The 18,847-nt window shown below is 42.0% G+C and overlaps 1 protein-coding gene across 8 annotated transcripts in view; it reads left to right on the forward strand.

Moving 5' to 3' along the window:
• The window catches only part of TRPM3 (transient receptor potential cation channel subfamily M member 3), a 457,422-nt gene that overhangs the window by 360,273 nt on the left and 78,302 nt on the right, over positions 1-18,847 (forward strand). For 5 of the 8 annotated variants that reach the window (XM_015565001.1, XM_015565000.1, XM_015565006.1 and 2 more), the window contains 6 exons: positions 5,781-5,816; positions 5,968-6,108; positions 8,963-8,992; positions 9,914-10,203; positions 11,926-12,154; positions 15,514-15,681. In XM_015565001.1, the coding sequence (XP_015420487.1) occupies positions 5,781-5,816; positions 5,968-6,108; positions 8,963-8,992; positions 9,914-10,203; positions 11,926-12,154; positions 15,514-15,681 (894 nt within the window). The remainder of the gene's footprint in view (positions 1-5,780; positions 5,817-5,967; positions 6,109-8,962; positions 8,993-9,913; positions 10,204-11,925; positions 12,155-15,513; positions 15,682-18,847) is intronic. The other 3 variants (XM_006765282.2, XM_015565003.1, XM_015565005.1) reach the window with 1 other exon arrangement.

Here is an 18,847-nt window from a genome sequence, read left to right on the forward strand (position 1 = left end):
CTTTCCCTCCGGTCTTCCAGTTTCTTCTAAATTATTCTGGCTGAAAATTGCCTAGAAACTAAAAGAGGGGGATATCTCAGGAGATTGTGTATTCTTTGCCGAGATATTTGTTGCTCATATTCAATAAAATGCCTTGAGATTTTTCTAAAATAACAAGATATTATCCCCTCACCTTAAGCTGCCCAGTGTCACTGAAGGAATTGTGAGGCTCTCTGAGGGGACAGCTGTGCCTTTCTGCCTCAGTGCCAGCCATCGGCCAATCCAAACCTTCAAACAAAGTCCACTTCCATCATGCAGGTTCTCAATGTCCCGCGTGATTTTCAAAAGGATTTTGTAGTTAGATCTTAGCACAAATGATTAAAATCCCTCCTATTAGGTTTTCTGCCTTGCTGGACTCTGCTTCGCAATATCGTTGTTTCTTTTCGGAAATCCCAGTCGCTGCCTCTTGCGTTTGCTCACATCACTTGTATTAAAAGGCATGTACAGTAGTTTTAAGGTAGGGTTCTTTTAAACTTCTTAGCTAAAGATGTACAAGAGAAAGCGCAAGGATATAGTTACCTAAGAATTCATTTACTTACAAACTTAGTAACTGGAAAAAATGAAAACATACCACCCAGGATAGTACTGAACTGGCTTAGGAACAATTTATCTTTTTACCAGGGACTAGAGATTGCCAATAGGTGGGAAGAAACGGAAAGTCTATGCTTAGCTTCTTCCTTTGGGAAGAAATAGGAGCAGGAAATGCAGCCTTCACTTACGTCTGTGATAAAGATGAGCATCTGACTACTGGAAAGCAGGAAAGAATAACAATGGAGCCAAAGGAGCTGGAAGTGTCTCCATTTTATGTTACAGGGAAGAAGGGGACTGAAAATGATGGGGGTCTGTTTGTTTATTTTATTTGTTTAGAGAGAACAAGGGAGGGAGAGAGAGAAGAACATTGATGAGAGAGTGAAACATTGATTGGCTGCCTCCTGCGCGCCCCCTGCCAGGTATGTGCCCTGACCAGGAATGGCACCGGTAACCTTTCAGTGCACAGGACAGCGCCCAGCCAACTGAGCCACACCAGCCAGGGCATTTGTGTATTTTTAAAAATTAAATGATGGAGAAATTAATATTCTCCTCAGGTGGTTCCAGAAGACTTTTAGCAGTTTAGGCCAGTAAGATTCTCAAAAAACAAGGTTTAAAATGCTAAGAAATCTTGGACAGTTTAAGCAATTGTCAAAATTAAGGACCATAATAATTAGTATGTACTTTGTGCTTTATGATTATAAGACTTTGTGTATATATTGATTGATTTAATCTGTGGTTAAAAAATTAGTAAGTGATAAGCCCTGATACAAAATGCTGTTCATAAATATGAACACCGTTCTGGACCTTAAACATCGTGTTTGATAACATGTCTGTAAACTAAATGTAAGTAACTCTGACAAACCCAGGGAATGCATTTAGGAATTATCAGACCATCATAAGTTAACCATCATGACACCTGCAAGTCCAACTAACCTTTGAAATCAACAGAACTGAATGTGGAGAATTGCTCCCATGCTAGTTTCAAATTTCAAATTATTTATACCAAGGGAACAATCTAGGAGCAATGAGATGAAGAGTTGCTATTCAGCATCTATCAGAAATTTAAAATTATTTAAGTCAACCCAGTTCCCTGGACTGTTTTCATGCATAAATCCATTGGATGCACCAATGCTCTCTTATTAAACCAGAGTGGCCCAGTCTGTCTGCTTTTTTGTGAATTCTAACTTGTCATTTTAGTAGCTATTTGCCTGCTCATTTTGTGCCTCTATGTTTTAAAGTAGTAGTTTTTCTTTCTTAATTAAATGTGCTAATACTTCAGAATACCTCTACTATCCCTCCCCACAAAAAGAGTATGATATTTGTTTATGTAGAAGTAGTGTGAAATTAGTATAGTTTAAAATTCATTCACATGGGAATCAAGACTCAGAACTTTACAGAATTAAGAAAAAAAGTTTTTCAGACACAATTTGGGTAAAGAAAGGACTTTTTATAATCCCATCTAAATTCACACAAATTTACAAAAGCATTCTTACTTTTTATAAGATTAGTTGCCCAGCCTATTACCACGCCAAACATTGGGAAATGCCCTCTTTTTCCATAAAGTTTCACCAGAATAGTCTTTTCCCCATTCTCCCTTGGTAAACCTGACAACCAGCTATCATTAACACCTTCCATGCATCAGAAGGAAACAGTCTTAAGTTTCAAGAAAAGCAAAAAAGGTGTTTCCTAAACAGTAGAAATATGTTGTGATGTCACAAGCTGACATCTGAAAACTAGAGTGCGTTTACGAGAGCAGATCTAGGTGAATGTAAACTATTCTTTGAATTAACAGCTGTCCTTCAGGATGGCATGGGTCAAAACTCAGCTTCCGAGTGGTAGTAGTTCATAGCACGAAAAAGGGAGACGGCGTTTTCAAGTTATTGTGTTGTACCTATCCACAGACCCAAGCTTCTCTGTTTCATTCTGTGGGTCAGGTTACTTACATCATGTGGCTTCCCATGAAATAGGGGGTAAGTGTTCAGGCTTTACCAGTTACCAAAGTCATTGCCAAAAAGGGGAGGGTAAATACCAGAAACAGCAGGCAGAAGGAGGAGTGGCACACCAGTATTGTTGTTGACCTCCTACCTGAAAAGGACCCAGCAAAGGAAGACTCCTCCAGAAGGGTTTTGGACATTACCTGTGGTGTGTGAGGTGCCGTGCACTTTCTCTGCTTTTGTCCAGAGGAGGTGGCTATGAAGAGCACAACCCCACCCCTGTCTGCCCCTTTACCACCCCTGGTCTCTAAGCCCCCAGCTCCACTAACCAAACCTCAGGGGATTCGTGGAAGCTACATCAACCTGGAAGCTGGGATAAGAGTCTTTGTCCAGTGACCTGGCAGCATAGAAATAAGAGCAGCCTGCCAGCTGGTAGTCAGACCTTGAGAAACAGACAAGACTTTAAAAGTAACTGGGTCCAAACTGCATGTTTTCAAAGTGTAAACTGAGGTACAGAGAAAGGGTGTGATCTAGGCACGCCCACAGTCCAGCCCAGTGCTATTTCCACGATGGGGTCATCTTGCTGCTGTTCTCTGCACATGTTACCCCTGCAGTCACAGGTACCCAAGGCCATCGGCCCAGACAGGCACCAATGCTGCATCCCCTTCAGCGTTCACCCAGGACACAGTTGTGGCAGTTTTACTCATTTTATTAAATCTATTTCTTCTTCCCCAAAAGGTTTCCTCTCTTCCCAGTAAAAATTGTGAAACTAATTTCCCTGCTTCCATAAGCCTCTGGAAAGAAACAGCTGCAGTCTTGCAGACTGAGTTCAAACGCATTGCTTGGTAAAGTAAGCTTTCCCTCCTCCAGATATCACTTCAACAAAAGCATCTGACTCCCTCCTCATCCCCAGGTCCTCCAATCTGCTCTGTGTTCATTTACATCAGTTATTACACAGAACAGAGCGGCAGGCAAATGCTGAGGAGGAAGGAGCCCGCATTGGTTTGGGTTAGGTGAACATCGCCGCCTTGTGGCCAAACAGAAAGCAGGTCCGTTTTCTTTCTGGCCTTCACTAAAAGCTGGGGAGAACCTAGGATAGATACTCTTTGAATCCTTTCCCCTGCTTCAGACCAGACCATCCATCACTCTAAAATAATCAAGCTTTATATGAGAAGTTTCTAAAGAAAATAAGATCATGGCACCTTCTTTGGTAGTCTATAAACCTATAAGCCCTTTATGAATGAAGTCATTTAAAAAAAATGGGGTTTTTGCCCCTCTTAAATTGTATTTATTTAGAATTTTACTATTATAACTATTCTTCCTGGCAACTCCCACTCTTGCAGACATGTCACATGTATAAATATTGCCATTCAATATTGATCTTCAAACAATATCGATTCTTGTTCTTAGAATTCAAACTAATGCTTCCATATGGATTTCTCAAATGAAAATATATAGGTGTTAGACTCGATATTACCCACGTCTTAAATTTAGAAAATTGTTACAAGGATGAAAATAAGCACAAGTTCCTAGACTTGCTATAGCTGCCTTTCAATAGCATCATAATGGAAAAATCTGGGGATTTTTTCAAAACCTGGTACATTACAGACCATAGAGGCCAGGAAGTTCAACTCTTTTCCTTGAGAAAACTGAGGCGTTGAGGGCAAGTGGCTGGTTTGTCCTATAGACAGAAGCCCAGGGCAGTTGAGTCCCAGCCAGTGCCCCTTACCCTGCCTACCTCACAGTGCCAAGCAAATAACAGACAGGGCGGGCTTCCTCTGGAGGGCACCCTTCATGGAGCCAAAGGCATGGAGAGGAGGCTGACTCGGGTGTGGCCAGGCTCTGGGGCTCTCCTACCTTTGAAATAACAGAGGTGCTTAACAATCTGGTAGAGCCAGGCCTTACAGAAACTGCAGCCTTGTTAACCTATCCCAAAATAATGGAGAAAAATCGTCGCATGGGTAATATCTTTTAAATCAGCTTAATGTTTATGGAAAGGGCAATACCCGAGAAGTTATGATCTTCAAATAAAACCTTGTCTACGTACCCTTTGTTGTAGTTTCACCATGCTTTGCATAAGGAAGCCAGACAATTGGTCTTTCTTAGCAGCCGGAGGATAGCTTAATTTGGCAATTTAGATTGATGAGATAATCTTCACACAAAAGAGATCCCGAAATTCTGAGAAAGTGGGGGAGGAGTGAGAGACCGTTTCTGTGAAGGGACAATTCAGCAAAAGAAATGGGTTCTGATGAGCCCAGGTCAGGGATGGGAGGGGTTGTGTGCCTTAAAGTGCTGCCATCTCATCTCGAATGCCCTTCACACAGTCCCACTTCACTCAGCCTTTTCAGATTAGGTCCCCACGCCTGCCTTGTATCCCGAGCTAAGGGAGAGGTGGAATGCAGTAGGCAGGGCTGAGAACTAAGGCCACAAGCAGCAAGGAGGCTGAAAGAGCAGCACTTGGATTCATACACTTGGGCTGGGTGCATCAGTCGCTATCCATTCATTCCTGCCCATACAGACACACCAATACGCATATTTCAAGACAGATTTCTGCAGTAAACCGAGACTTTCCCAAACACGGTGACTCACACACTGTGGCTAGTTAGTTCTCTTACTGAGAACATAATGCAAACACACACACACACACACACACACACACACACACACACAACCAGAGAGCTTGATCCCACCACATCAGTTATTTTCACTCAATCATATTTTCAATAAAAAGCATTTCGAATGCCAACCACACATCCGGCACTATAAAAGGCACTAGGAATATAACGATAAATAAAACCATGAATAATATAGGCTCTTTCTCCCGGCTTTCTCTTTCAACACAAGGGACGTTCATAAATGACTTCATCTGACAGCCATCCTGCTCTCCTTGTATGAAAAGGAGCCAAGTGTCCATTGTTAAACAGAAGTTCGGTATTAAAGGCTGTCTGAGCTCTAAGTATGCCCCACCTGATGCAAGCCCTGGCAATACCAATCCCCTCTGGAAGGAGTCTTCATTTAGTGTGAAGAAATAAATGATCAGCAAAGGGTGGTAACAGGCCTGGGTCTGAGGCAGAGCAGCCAGGGGCCTGGGGACAGCTGGGGAACCTAGTTCCTAGTGTCTGGGAGCCATAGCATTTGCCATGTCTAGCCTTGTGTTTCTTTCTGCTACGCTGGTGTGTTTTTCTCCTCAGCTGAAGACTCGAATAAATATTTTGATTTTCTGTTATTGCCGACGATTACTGCATCTTCTTATTTAACGTATGTCTTCTTTCCAAGCGAGAATATCCAGGTTTCGGTTGGATCTATTTTAAGGTGAATTAATTAACCAGCATAATAATTCATTCATGTTTCTTTTTTAATTATTTTTTTTTTACTCTAAAATAGTTACAGAACACATGGGATCGAATCCCTAGTAAATCACGCTGTCTTTTGGCTCTGTTTGTTTTTCATTCTTCCCTCACAGGGAAACCTGCCGCCTGACTACAGAATCAGCCTGATCGACATTGGCCTGGTGATAGAATACCTGATGGGCGGAGCTTATCGCTGCAACTACACGCGCAAGCGCTTCCGGACGCTCTACCACAATCTCTTCGGCCCCAAGAGGGTGAGGCTTGCGGGCAAATTCGGGTTCCTGGACTCCTGGGTGGATTAGGGTGCTACTGATTCAGGATGTGGCTTCCTTCTCTCTTAGTGGGAGATGAGATGAGAAGGCAATTGCCCCACCTCTTCTTCCCTCCACCATCAAATCTGTTTTTATAAAAGGCCCAGGGGAGGGGGGGGGGATGTATTCTTTTCCTAGGTCCAATTCAAATCAGAAACACACTGAGAGTGAGCCTTAATGATCAGAGAATAGCAATGAAATTCAAATGAATCTTATTATCTACCACAGCAATTTTCAAGGTTTTTGGTAGGGATCTATTTATACCCTTAAAAATTACTGAGGACTCCCAAAAGCTTTTTTATCTACATTGGGTTCTATCAATATTTATCATGCTGGAAATTAAAACATTAAAAAATAATTATTTATTAATTCATCTTAAGATGACCATAAGAAGTTCATTCATTACATATTAACATAGAGAGCATGTTTATGAAAAACAACTGTTTTCAAAACAAAAATCAGTGATGAGTAGCATAGTTTTACATTTTTTGCAAAATTCTGTAATGTTTGACTTAACAGAAGATAGTTAGATTCTCATATCTACTTCTGTAGTCAGTCTGTTACAAGACATTGTTTTGGTTAAAATATATGAAGAAAATCTGCCCTTGCACAAATATGTGACAACTATGACAAATGTTTCAAACTAAGGAAAAAGTAATCTTTAGTGATAATTGTAGCTATTCTTTTTTGATATTTCATCAAAATTCAAGTGGCAATTTCTTGAAGATTCGTTTGCAACATGAAATCTGGAACCATGTCAGTGAACTTTTCCTATTAAAATCCAAACTGCAGTTTGTATGGATCTTTTAACATCATAGATTGGTCATTGTAAAATATTGGTTTGTTGAGTTATATTCTGATCTTCTAACTGTTGACACAGTTTATCATACAATTTCAAAAATTTTCATTCACCTTCAATCTCATCAGAAAAGTCTTTACTGAAAAACTGTCAAGGTCAAGGGGTGGGTTTTCCAAGATTCTATTATCTGCTTGAAAGTTTGAATTTTGTCACTAACAACCAATATTGCGAGTTGTTTTCTTTGAAATGACAGTCCTACTTTGTTCATTTCCAAAACGTCTGCCATCCAGGTCTAAGAAACCCTAATTGTCTACCAGTCATTTCTTCACACAGATAGTTCATGACACAAAGTGGCCATAATTCAGCCCAAACAACCCCATGAGTGTTCTCCCTCAGGACACCCATCCTAGTTCAGTATGTAGCAGCAGTGCTTTATGCCACTTCCCATTTCACCCCTCAGAATAGTAAAAAGACATTTTTTACCAGCAAGAGTAGAAATTGAATACACGTAATAATTTTTTAGGCCTCATCAAGCACATTCTTTTGTTGTTGTTTGTTCCATTGATTTTTCGAGAAAGTGGAAGGAAGGGAGAAAGAGAGAGGATCATCGATGTGAGAGAGACACATCAATTGGTTGCCTCCCAAACACTGACTGTAACCCACTGAAAAATCAAACTGGTGACCCGTCAGTGCACAGGCCTCATCTCTGTCCAATGAGCCACACCAGCCAGGGCTCATCAAGTACATTCTTAAGTGCAACTGTTTTGTTTTGTTTTAAACTTCAAGTGTATAACAGTGAACTCTACTGACAACTAGTAAAGCCTGGTACCACTGCTTTCATTCTTGCCAAGGTACCCAGCAATTTTACCGACCGTTGCTTTCGTATCATCAGTCCAAATATTAATACATCTTAGTGTTATTATGAAGATAGCTTTGACTTCACAGACCCCTGGAAGGGTATCAGGAAAGACTTCCACCCCCAAAAGGGTCACATGGTCCTAGGACAACAGTTCGAGAACTGCTGCTATAGCTGGTGGCAGGCATAATTTTTATTTTTACCAAACCTTATCTTCTGATTATTCTAGTATTTTGGGTTGCTGGAAGAGACCTTTGAAAACACCAAGAAGTATAAATTTTTAAAAATCACAAATTTTAAACTGGTGGCCATTATAACAGCTAAAAGAGAAAGAAAGGGGGAGAGACAAGGTTCAAGCTATTCCGACTTGAATGGCCAAATAAAATTTGGAGGAACCGTAAGGGCTATAACCTTACTATTTACTTAAAGAACTTTCAAGATGGTACCCGACCCTTCCGTGATACTTGCAACGTGGAATTGGAATTCCTGACCCCTGGAATGTAATTTTGTATCTCCCCTTGTTAAATATAAATCAAGTTCTGCACTTTGCTGAGCCGCCTTCTCTGTCCGCCTCGGTCTGTGCCTGTTTTGCACATTCCCAGCATGAGCAATGATGCTTCTGTTTGCGCTGATACTTTCCATGCCATTAGTGCCATCGACACATGTCCCTCTGGCCCCACTCACCCTTGATCTACCGGACAGCAGCATAGAGAGATGGCCAGCATGAAGCATCTACACACATATTTATGAATAATATCTCAAGTCTTCTGGGAATAGAGGTCATTCAGTGGTTTGAGAAACACCTGCTTTGATTGAATGTTTCTTCATGCACATAAGTGCTTGAAGTCATAGAGATGACGAGCAGGACAGTTTTAGGAAGATGGAAGAAATTTTGGTCCACAAAAGCCAATTGCATTATGCCTGTCCAGTTTCCTAATTTTCTGTGATTCACCCAAACTCATTAAATCCCTAATTCTCTAAGAATTTCTATAAATAGGTTCCCTTTGTGATGTTTTATTTATTGAAATAGATAGATGCTATATGGTAAATGGAATTGTTTCATTACCTGTTTGAGATAAAGTAGGATCCTTTTCTTACATCTGTAAAGAAATATCTAACATTGTGCATTAATTTTTTCACAGCCCAAAGCCTTGAAACTATTGGGAATGGAGGTAAGTGTTTGCTCAAATTATTAGTGTCAATTATTTAATCTCTTTATTACACATTTGAAATATATACGTAAGTTCATTTCAGTGGTAAGGATTAGTACATGACTCTGCAATGAGGAAGTGACATTTTTCCCAGTGGTGAGGGGACAGATCACAGTAGCTTTGAAAATTTCACCATGGAGGTTATATTAATTAGCATTGAAACCAAGGAAATAAGTCCTATTTGAAATTCTAACTTGAAAACCAAGGAAGCAAATATATTCCAGTAAGCAAACTCTATTCATGGGTGTTTACAAATGGCAACAAATCCAAAGGCCAGAAAGACTTCACAACTGCACCTAATGAGGTGTGCAGAAACTGGAGAGGTTCCCTTCCTCCCATCTTTTGTTAATGTGGTTATTGCTGTATGCAAATGGAAGTCCTTGTCCTTTGAGAGAAAAGGGTAGTGCTGTCCATCATGCATGACAAATAACCCTGCCTGCAGAGGGGGAAAAGGACAAAAGTGAAAAGAAAAAGAAAATGGCCCATTGAATGTACTTTTCCTAATTTAAAGTATAACAATGACATGTTCCCATAGGACTGTGCTCATGCTCTTCTAGCTCATTTTAAAATTAGACATATATGAGCTTGAGCATTCTTTTAGGATTGGAGCTAGGAGAGGATACAGGCATACCTCAGAGATATTGCGGGTTCGGTTCCAGACCACCGCAATAAAGCAAGTCTTGATCTTTTGCCTTCAATGTGTGGAAAATGCAACATCTGGGAAGAGCAATAAAGTGAAACACAATCAAATGAGGTGTGCCAGTAGTTCATTTATGCATCTGTCAGAGCTGGACCAGTAGTAAATATACAATAACTGTTGACTGAATTTCATTGGTTCATTTCTAACGCTACCTCTATTTTTTTTTCACCCTAAAATTACAGGATGACGTTCCCTTGAGGAGAGGAAGAAAGACAACCAAGAAACGTGAAGAAGAGGTAGACATTGACTTGGATGACCCTGAGATCAACCACTTTCCTTTCCCTTTCCACGAGCTGATGGTGTGGGCCGTCCTCATGAAGCGGCAGAAAATGGCCTTGTTCTTCTGGCAGCACGGCGAGGAGGCCATGGCCAAGGCCCTGGTGGCCTGCAAGCTCTGCAAGGCCATGGCTCATGAGGCTTCCGAGAACGACATGGTCGATGACATCTCCCAGGAGCTGAACCACAACTCCAGGTCGGCCAGCCCAGAAAATGGGGTCATCTGGGGACAAAAAGGGAAGGTGGGCCCCAAATAATGGATGGAGGGTCTGAGCTCCCCAAAACTTGAAGGCAAGGCAGTATCACCCCAATGGTGCACAGAGAGATGGACATGAAGAATTACTGTTGCCCGGCTGGCGTGGCTCAGTAGTTGAACATCAACCTATAAACCAGGAAGTCAGGGTTCAGCTCCTGGTAGGGGCACATGCCAGAGTTCTGGGCTCGATCCCTAGTGTGGGGCATACAGGAGGCAGCCAATCAATGATTCTCAATCAAGATTGATGTTTCTATCTCTCTCTGCCCCTCCCTTCCTCTCTGAAATCAATAAAAAAATTTTTTTTTAAAGAATCACTGTTTATGGTGCACAGCACTAGCTATGGAGGTACAAACAGATTATAGAAGATTTTATTTCATCCTCTCCACCTCCCCAACATGTCTCGTATTTTCACTGTAGGCATGTTTGCTGCAAGGATTTTTAGCACACAGGTAATCAGCTGTAAAGCAATTTTGCCATAAGAGATAAATAATGAAAAATGACATCATGGAACATGAAAAATTATTAACAAAATTTAAAAACTGTGTTGCAAAAAATGAAAATACATTGTCTTCGAAGTCTTTTGTTCATAGTATTATATATACTTTTCTTTTTTAAAATATATTTTATTGATTTTTTACAGAGAGGAAGGGAGAGGGATAGAGAGTCAGAAATATCGATGAGAGAGAAACATCGATCAGCTGCCTCCTGCACACCTCCTACTGGGGATGTGCCCACAACCAAGATACATGCCCCTGACCAGAATCGAACCTGGGACCCTTCAGTCCGCAGGCCGACGCTTCATCTACTGAGCCAAACCGGTTAGGGCATATATATTTTTCTTTTATATTTGCCATAGCTTGGTGAATGTTTGGTTCTGCAGGGTGGGAGGATGACTGTGGTCACTGAATGATATGCAAACTGATAAGTTTATCATTTTCTAGTACAGTGTGCAATCTGGCTTTAAACGTAGTTTTTAACATCCACTATTTTAAGACTACCACATCTACTCATCATTGTATACCTCTAATTATAAGGGCTAAGATTTATATAATGTAAAAATGGAAGTAACTGTGAGAACCTCCTCCACAGAGAAATAAACCCAAACTGACAACTAGCTTAAATAAATTCAGTCTATCAAACGTAAACCAAACTTCCCACCGTTATTTTATCTTTTATGGTGAAATTGCCTTATACCAATTAGTTGTGCAACAAAAATGCTTACAGCAAATACACCTAGAACCCTGCCCCAAGAGACAGATCCTCTTGTTAGGCATATTTTACAGCTAAAGGAAATGAGACGTAGAGTTTAAGTAACTTGTCCAAGATGACAACTTTGTGGCTAGGCTCATATTTGAACTGAGGTCTGCCACATTGAAGAAGACACACTGCACTCTACTCATTGATTTATTGGTCTGCCATCCTCATCCCTACACCTTGAATTGAGGGCCTTGAGTGCAGGGGTCATGCCTTGTTGGACTTACACCCTTAGTCCTAAACACGGTGTCTGGCACGTATAGCTGTTTAATGGCTGTTGGTTGGATGAATGAATGAACCATAGGCCATTCAGAACCCACCTTTTTTGGCTTGGCCAATGGGTCTCCACTTTCATCAGCTACATCTCCAAGATGGCTAAAAGATGGCCCTTCACGTTCTCTTTTTCAGGGACTTTGGCCAGCTGGCCGTGGAGCTCCTGGACCAGTCCTACAAGCAGGATGAGCAACTGGCCATGAAGCTCCTGACATATGAGCTAAAGAACTGGAGCAACGCCACATGCCTGCAGCTCGCGGTGGCTGCCAAGCACCGCGACTTCATCGCACACACGTGCAGCCAGATGTTGCTCACAGACATGTGGATGGGCCGGCTCCGGATGCGCAAGAACTCAGGCCTCAAGGTCAGTGCAGCCAGAAGGCCCTACTGGCTATGAGCACCAGAGGGTTGGTTGGAGTTTTCCAAGCTGAATATGCAGTGGGATTAGGCATTTTCATATCTCAGGAGGGTGACTCTACACTCCAACTGCATCAGGATCCTCTGTGTAGTGTTTTCATGTAGAGGCTAAGACCTCCTCTAAATTTTGCTAAATCAATAAACATGGTGCCTAGACATTAATATTTTTCAGAAGATCCAAAATGTGATAGTCTCACTCAGGTTCCGTAGGAGTGCCATGCACTCTGGCACAAGCTATGCTGTACAAGGAGTCGCTTACCTGGGCAACTGTTCACTGCGAGGCAGATGGAGTACCTGGCCTCCTCTACACCAGGTCAAAATAGACATCGGCTCTTGTTCAGCTGTACTTGAGAAATTGTTTGAACTGAAATAATAGTGAGATAGATTTATAGGTAAAGACATTGCTGGATAATCTTGATCTATTCTTAAATGAAGAAAGACAAAGTAGCAGATCATCATGTATGTAACCTGAGACCATTTTTCTTTTTTTAAAGCATATACGTGTATAGCTACAACTGTATAGATGATGTTTAAAACAAAACAAAACAGGAACAATACCCAGTAAGTTGTAGTGTTACCTCTAGGGTTGAAGTATAAGAATAATGTGTGGCTTTGCTTTGTATGTTTTCTTAATGTTTTTTAAAGAAAACATTATACTGAAAGAAGTAAAAGAAAGGCAAAAATAGGAGGGGGAAGATTAAATGAATGTTAAAATAGTTCAGCCATTTAGAATTTGTGGCTGTTACCAGTGAAACCAGGCTCATATTTACCTAGAACTACCTGATCTGGGTAACTTTGAGAGCAGCCCAAAGCAGAAGGGCCACGGGACCAGAGGGATCACTGAAGCCACCCTATGCTGAACCAGCGCCCCCTCCTCTGCTCCACCCTTCCACGGGCTCTTGGCCAGGAGTCACAGAAGGTTGCCATGAAGTGGGTCATGGGTGTTCCCTAGCTGTGCTGCTGGTGACCTTGGCCAAGCCTGGCTGTCAGCTCCAAGGACAGGGTGTCACGTCCGCTGAAGGCTGCCAGCAGGCCACCTGAGCTCGCCCAGCCTGCCAGGCACCCTGAGTTCAGGGCCATCGCTCTCCCTTTTCCCTTAGCTGTTCCAGAGTCCCTGCAGGCATTCGAGCATGGGCTGTCCTTTACTTATTATTTGAGAATTATTTTCACTTACCCTCCAGGATCCTCTTTGCCCGTCACTGCGGTTCATATTCCAGAACCTTGTGCAATAGAACCATTTTAGGATTAGGGCAGAGGTGGGAGATTTAGGGAACACAAGTCAGATGTCAGTACCATCACTCAGAAATGCATCGCCCTGGCAAACCGAGAATGGGGTTGATCCTTGTGAAAAAGGCCCGTGGATTCAGTTATCGTCACATAGAGACTTAAGCATGTTGTTTAGACATGAGAGAAATACAGTGTGGGACCCTGTATTTGAACAGGGGCTTCTTGTAGTGAATACAGAGCCCGCTGGTGGGTGTTTGTGTGTGTTTCTGTGGGATAGTAGTAGATGACAGGGGGAAGCTCTATAATGAATAAAATGCTTTCCTACATGGACTTTCTCAAGGTCAACTTAGCATTTTTTAGAGATAATCAGATGACACGATCAACTCCAATTGACACACTAGCAAATAAATGCCAATGGATATACGTATGAATTGATTTCACCAATCAAGTGCTACTTAATGGCTAAATGGGAAACTCAGTTCTTTCCCACTTTTGCCTTGGGTAGGCGCTCTCTCTTTCCTCAGTTTCCCCCATGCAAAGTGAGTTTAATTGGGTAATATATATTTTGGTAAGATGCTTTGTTTCTCCAAAATCAGATTGAGCTACTCTGCACAACGGTTCTAGGCACTTTTGCAATGAGCTGCTTTGCCACAAACATGTTTGCCACAAAACTAATTGGCCATAAGGCAATTTTTCTGTACAAGATAAAATTTTAAAAATTAACAGACTCATAGATAGAGAGCAGGCAGACAGCTCTGGTTGGGGGTGGGTGTTGAGGGAGGTGGAGAGATTGAGCAAAAAAGAAAAAAAGAGAAGGAACTCATGGATACAGGCGATAGTGTGGTTAATATGGAAAGGGGGGGGATGTGGGTGAGGGGGAGGCGGGATTTGGAGATGGAAGAGTGTATGGGGGATAAATGTTGGTGGAAAAATAAAATAAAATAAAGAAAAATAGATTTTAAAAAGGGACATTAAAAAGGACATAATGAAATCCATTTTCATCACAAAATTAAGAAGACTATTATGAAATACAAAATATCTGACTTCATTTAAAACATGTGTAGATTCATGATACTGTGCAAGTAACCAGTTTTATTTTGTGGGTTGTACTTAAGCAGTTATACACTCATTGCATGTTGATCTGTCTCCTCTTTTGAGCTGAGTTGCTTCCCTATTGTTTTTATTCTTGGCATATTGTCGCATGTCTGTTAATAGACATTCCAAAGTTCTATGAGAAATATGGGTTCAACTCCCCACCTTCGAATCACCAAAGGATTTGCAAACTGATATGTCAGTGATCATATTCTAGTATAGTATGAAATCTGGCTTTATACTTTCTTATTTCACACTTTCAGTAACTTTGTCACCATATTTTCTACCAAGTTGATATACATAGTTATCATTCACTATTTTATGATCTCCATGTCTAGTCGTCACTGTATAGGCCAGCGTTTCTCAACCTGTGGGTCACGACCCCTTTGGCGGTTGAATGACCCTTTCACAGGGGTCTCCTAAGACCATCCTGCATATCAGATATTTACATTATGATTCATAACAGTAGCAACATTACAGTTATGAAGTAGCAACAAAAATAATTTTATGGTTGGGTCACAACATGAGGAACTATATTTAAAGGGCCAGAAGGTTGAGAACCACTGGTATAGACCAATATGAGGGCTAAGATTTATGCAATATAAAAATGGGAGTACACTGTCAACCCAAACTGTTGACCAATTACTTTATCTTTTATGGCAAAATTCCTTTACAGCCAATTAGTTTAACAGCAAAAATGCTTGCGGTAAAGATGTTTACGGCAAAGAAGCTTATTGTAAAAATACCCTACATGGTGCATAACAGTTCCCAGGTTGACACAAAAGACTCTTGTAGCATTAATATACATAGTTATTCAAATATGCAGGTCCTCCCTTGGGGCACACACAACACTCATTTACACACACACACACACACACACACACACTCATACACACACACCACCCCCAGGCCCTCTGATTCTAGGCAACCACTCTAATCTTAATCCCTTAAATGTGATTATTATTATTATCATTATTATTACTTTAGGTAATTCTGGGAATTCTACTTCCTCCTTCAATTCTCAGCTTGGAGTTCAAGAACAAAGACGACATGCCTTATATGACTCAGGCCCAGGAAATCCATCTCCAAGAGAAGGAGCCAGAAGAACCAGAAAAGCCCACAAAAGAAAAAGACGAAGAGGATATGGAACTGACAGTAAGAAAATACTCCTCAGTCATTGTCCAGGGGACAATCCCTCATCCCGTGTCCCATTGATACGGCCTCAGGTTCCGTAACTCCTGAGGTCAGCCTCCCGCCAGGTGCTTTCATTTGCGTGGCGAGACCAGGGTGTTATGAAAGTGCCCTATCTGTGCACAAATAATATGACTATAGAAACTGATTGGATGTGAAATTTTTCAGCCAGGGTTAGTGGTACAGGACAACCCAATGAAATTCAAAAGCAAGGCACCCTTAATTTCCCCACCAGGTAGTGCTGTACAAACAACCAGGTGGTGTGGCAGCCTCAGCACTTGAGGAAAGAAAGGAGATTGGTGGTTTGGGAGCGGCCGGCTTCACGGAGCTGGAACTCTTCTTCTGATCAGAAGCTGGGCCTTTATCTGTCTTCAGGGTCGGGCTCACAATGCAGGACTGATAGGATGTTGAGGTTTGTATGGAAGGTTTTTCTTAGCTCTTCCTGGTGTAATTATAGAGCATGGATGCTCTCTTCTGCAGGGCGAATGGGGCAGCTGGGCATGGGACAGCTTCCCGCAACCCCCGCCGGAGCAGCGTGACTGCCGCTGGATTATAGCCAAGGTCTAAAAATATCACAGGCTGTTAAAGGGACAAACAAGGCTTCATAGCTTTGGAGACATCAAGCACCAACTCCACAGGACCGCCTTGATATGCCCCACCCTCCCCTGCCCTCTCACCGCTCACTGTGATGACCCAGAGAAGCTGTAAGGGGAGAAAACAAAAATTGGTTTTGCTCAGGTGACAAAAGGCCTTGCATTATTATCCTAGTAGGACACCTCTGTGAATTGCGTTTTCCTCCAAATAAACACTATTTCCTCCCACTAGGCCCTTTCTAAAGTTCTATTTTAAGGCACAGTTTCAGCCTCTCGTGTAACAGGGTATATACATTGGGACACTCTTTTGATTGATAAATCATTCACAGCTTTTGACTCATTGAGTTTAAAGCCAATGTTTGCTTTCAGTTTCAATGTATACAAATCGGCGGTCTACTTCCCTCTGTGATAGGGGTGACTGCCTTCCCTAAGGATCTTACCATATTTTTGGCCTCTGCACCCTTCGAGGATAGAACCTATTTTGATTATGAGCGGCAGCGTTGTCGTAGTCCTACAAGGTCTTTATTGGCAGCTGCAGCAGAGGGGCAAAGAGTGTGTGCCCTGGCTCCAGGATCCTGCCCCATCACCTACTCTGGAACCACAGACACACTGCCTTAACCTCTAACATGGGAATAATAGCAGCTTACAGGTGCATGTAGACTAGATAAAAAGTGTGCATGGAAACCATACACTGGTGTCGAGCGCGAGGGAAGCTTTGATTAAACAGTGCTGAGTGCTTCACATGCATTTACTGGTGGAGTCCTCACAACAATCCCACGGGTAGGTACTAAAAGGGTGTCCCAAAATCCACGCAAGAAGTAATGTTGATAGAAAACACAGGTTTATAATTAAAAATTGTAAATTTTTTATTGATTCATAAAGTATACAGTATAGGGTTATGTATGGAATAGGATATCGGGTAAATGGCCTCCACGGCACAAAAAACTGGATTATTATGTCGAGATAGCAAGCACCATTAACTGTTATTGCCTGAGCAGCCACATTTCGGTCATGGAAAATTTCAACAAAAGAATGTGTATGTGACAGCAAAGCCGTGGAGGCCATTTACCCGATATGCTGTTCCATATATAACCCTATACTGTATACTTTGTGAATCAATAAAAAATTTACAATTTTTAATTATAAACCTGTGTTTTCTATCAACATTACTTCTTGCGTGGATTTTGGGGCACCCTTTTTTATTTATCCCATCTTACAGATGAGGAAGCTGAGACTCAGAGAGGTTAAATTGCCCAAGGGTACTCCGCTAATTAGTTGTAAAGCTGGCATTAGAACCCAGGCATGGAGATTTCATTGGCCCTGCTTTTAGCTGATAGGCTATGCTATTTTTTTTTTTATCCTAGTCTCAAATGTAGGCACTCAGCTGGGTTGGTCTACCATGTAGCAGAGAGAATCTGAAAGTGATGCATGGGACTCCTATGTCAAGTAGGACATGGCCTTGACATTGGCATACTTGCTAAGAAGGCTCGAGGGAGGATTTTAGGAAGGTAGCCAGAAGCTGAAGGCAGTCTTTTTTCTTGTTGGGTCTCAAAGAAGAAAACAAAGGAGGCAGCTTCCTTCTCCTGCTCAGGCAAGCAGGGGTGGGGAATGTCCGGCCCTCGGGCCGTATAAGGCCTGTGAAATCATTTGGTTTGGCCATGCCAAGGCATTAGAGGTGAGTTAATTAAATGTTTGACCAAATATAGTGGCTAATTTTTAAGTTGATAATTCTGAATGGCTGCAAATGGCCCTTGGCAGAAAAAAAAAAAAAAAGGTCCCCCACCCCTGGTCTAGAGCTTTGGGAACCTGACCCTTCAAGAAGCCACAGTAAAGATGCGTCTCTGGGCTGAGACAAAGTCTGCTTCCTGGAGAGTAGCCCCTGGTTATTTATTGAGAACGCAAGTAGAAGAGACCCACATGGCATTGCTGCTCGATCTTCTTCCCCATGGGCTGGAAGGGCAGGGAGAAGGGGAGGAGGGAAGGGACTTGTGGGCTGGCAAAGTCAGGGTTGGATGGCAGTTGTCTTCAGGGTAGGACTTCTTTTGACCTTAATGATAAATATTGTCACAGCGCGGACACTGGTATTGGCTCGGACCCTGGACAGGACTGGAGAGTGCAGCTTGGCGCACCTCTGCTCTTTTTATAGGATTAATACCCGAGCTTCTTTGTAAAACCAGCATTTCCTCTCTCAGAACGGGGCCGTTTCTCTTGCCCCTCCAAAGCTGTGCGTGGAATATCAGCCTTCCTTTGCTAATTTCAGTGGCGTTTCCTAGCTTCATACACCTCAGAGGCTCTTACCAGACTTGACATCTGTGTTCAGGTAGCAAAGATTTTTCAAGTTTATATTGTGCAGTTTTGTCTGTATTTGGCCCTATTACATTCTGCTTTAAGGAATGTAGGCAAAGGAAATGATTGACTACTGGGGAAGGAAATTAACAAAATCAGCAAATTAAGCTGCTTAGGCTGGAATTAATAAAATATCAAAAATGCTTCATTTGGTCGGTTAGCACATCATCCTGATATGCAAAGTTGCAGGT

Source organism: Myotis davidii, unplaced genomic scaffold, assembly GCF_000327345.1.
Source record: "Myotis davidii unplaced genomic scaffold, ASM32734v1 scaffold616, whole genome shotgun sequence".
NCBI lineage: Eukaryota > Metazoa > Chordata > Mammalia > Chiroptera > Vespertilionidae > Myotis > Myotis davidii.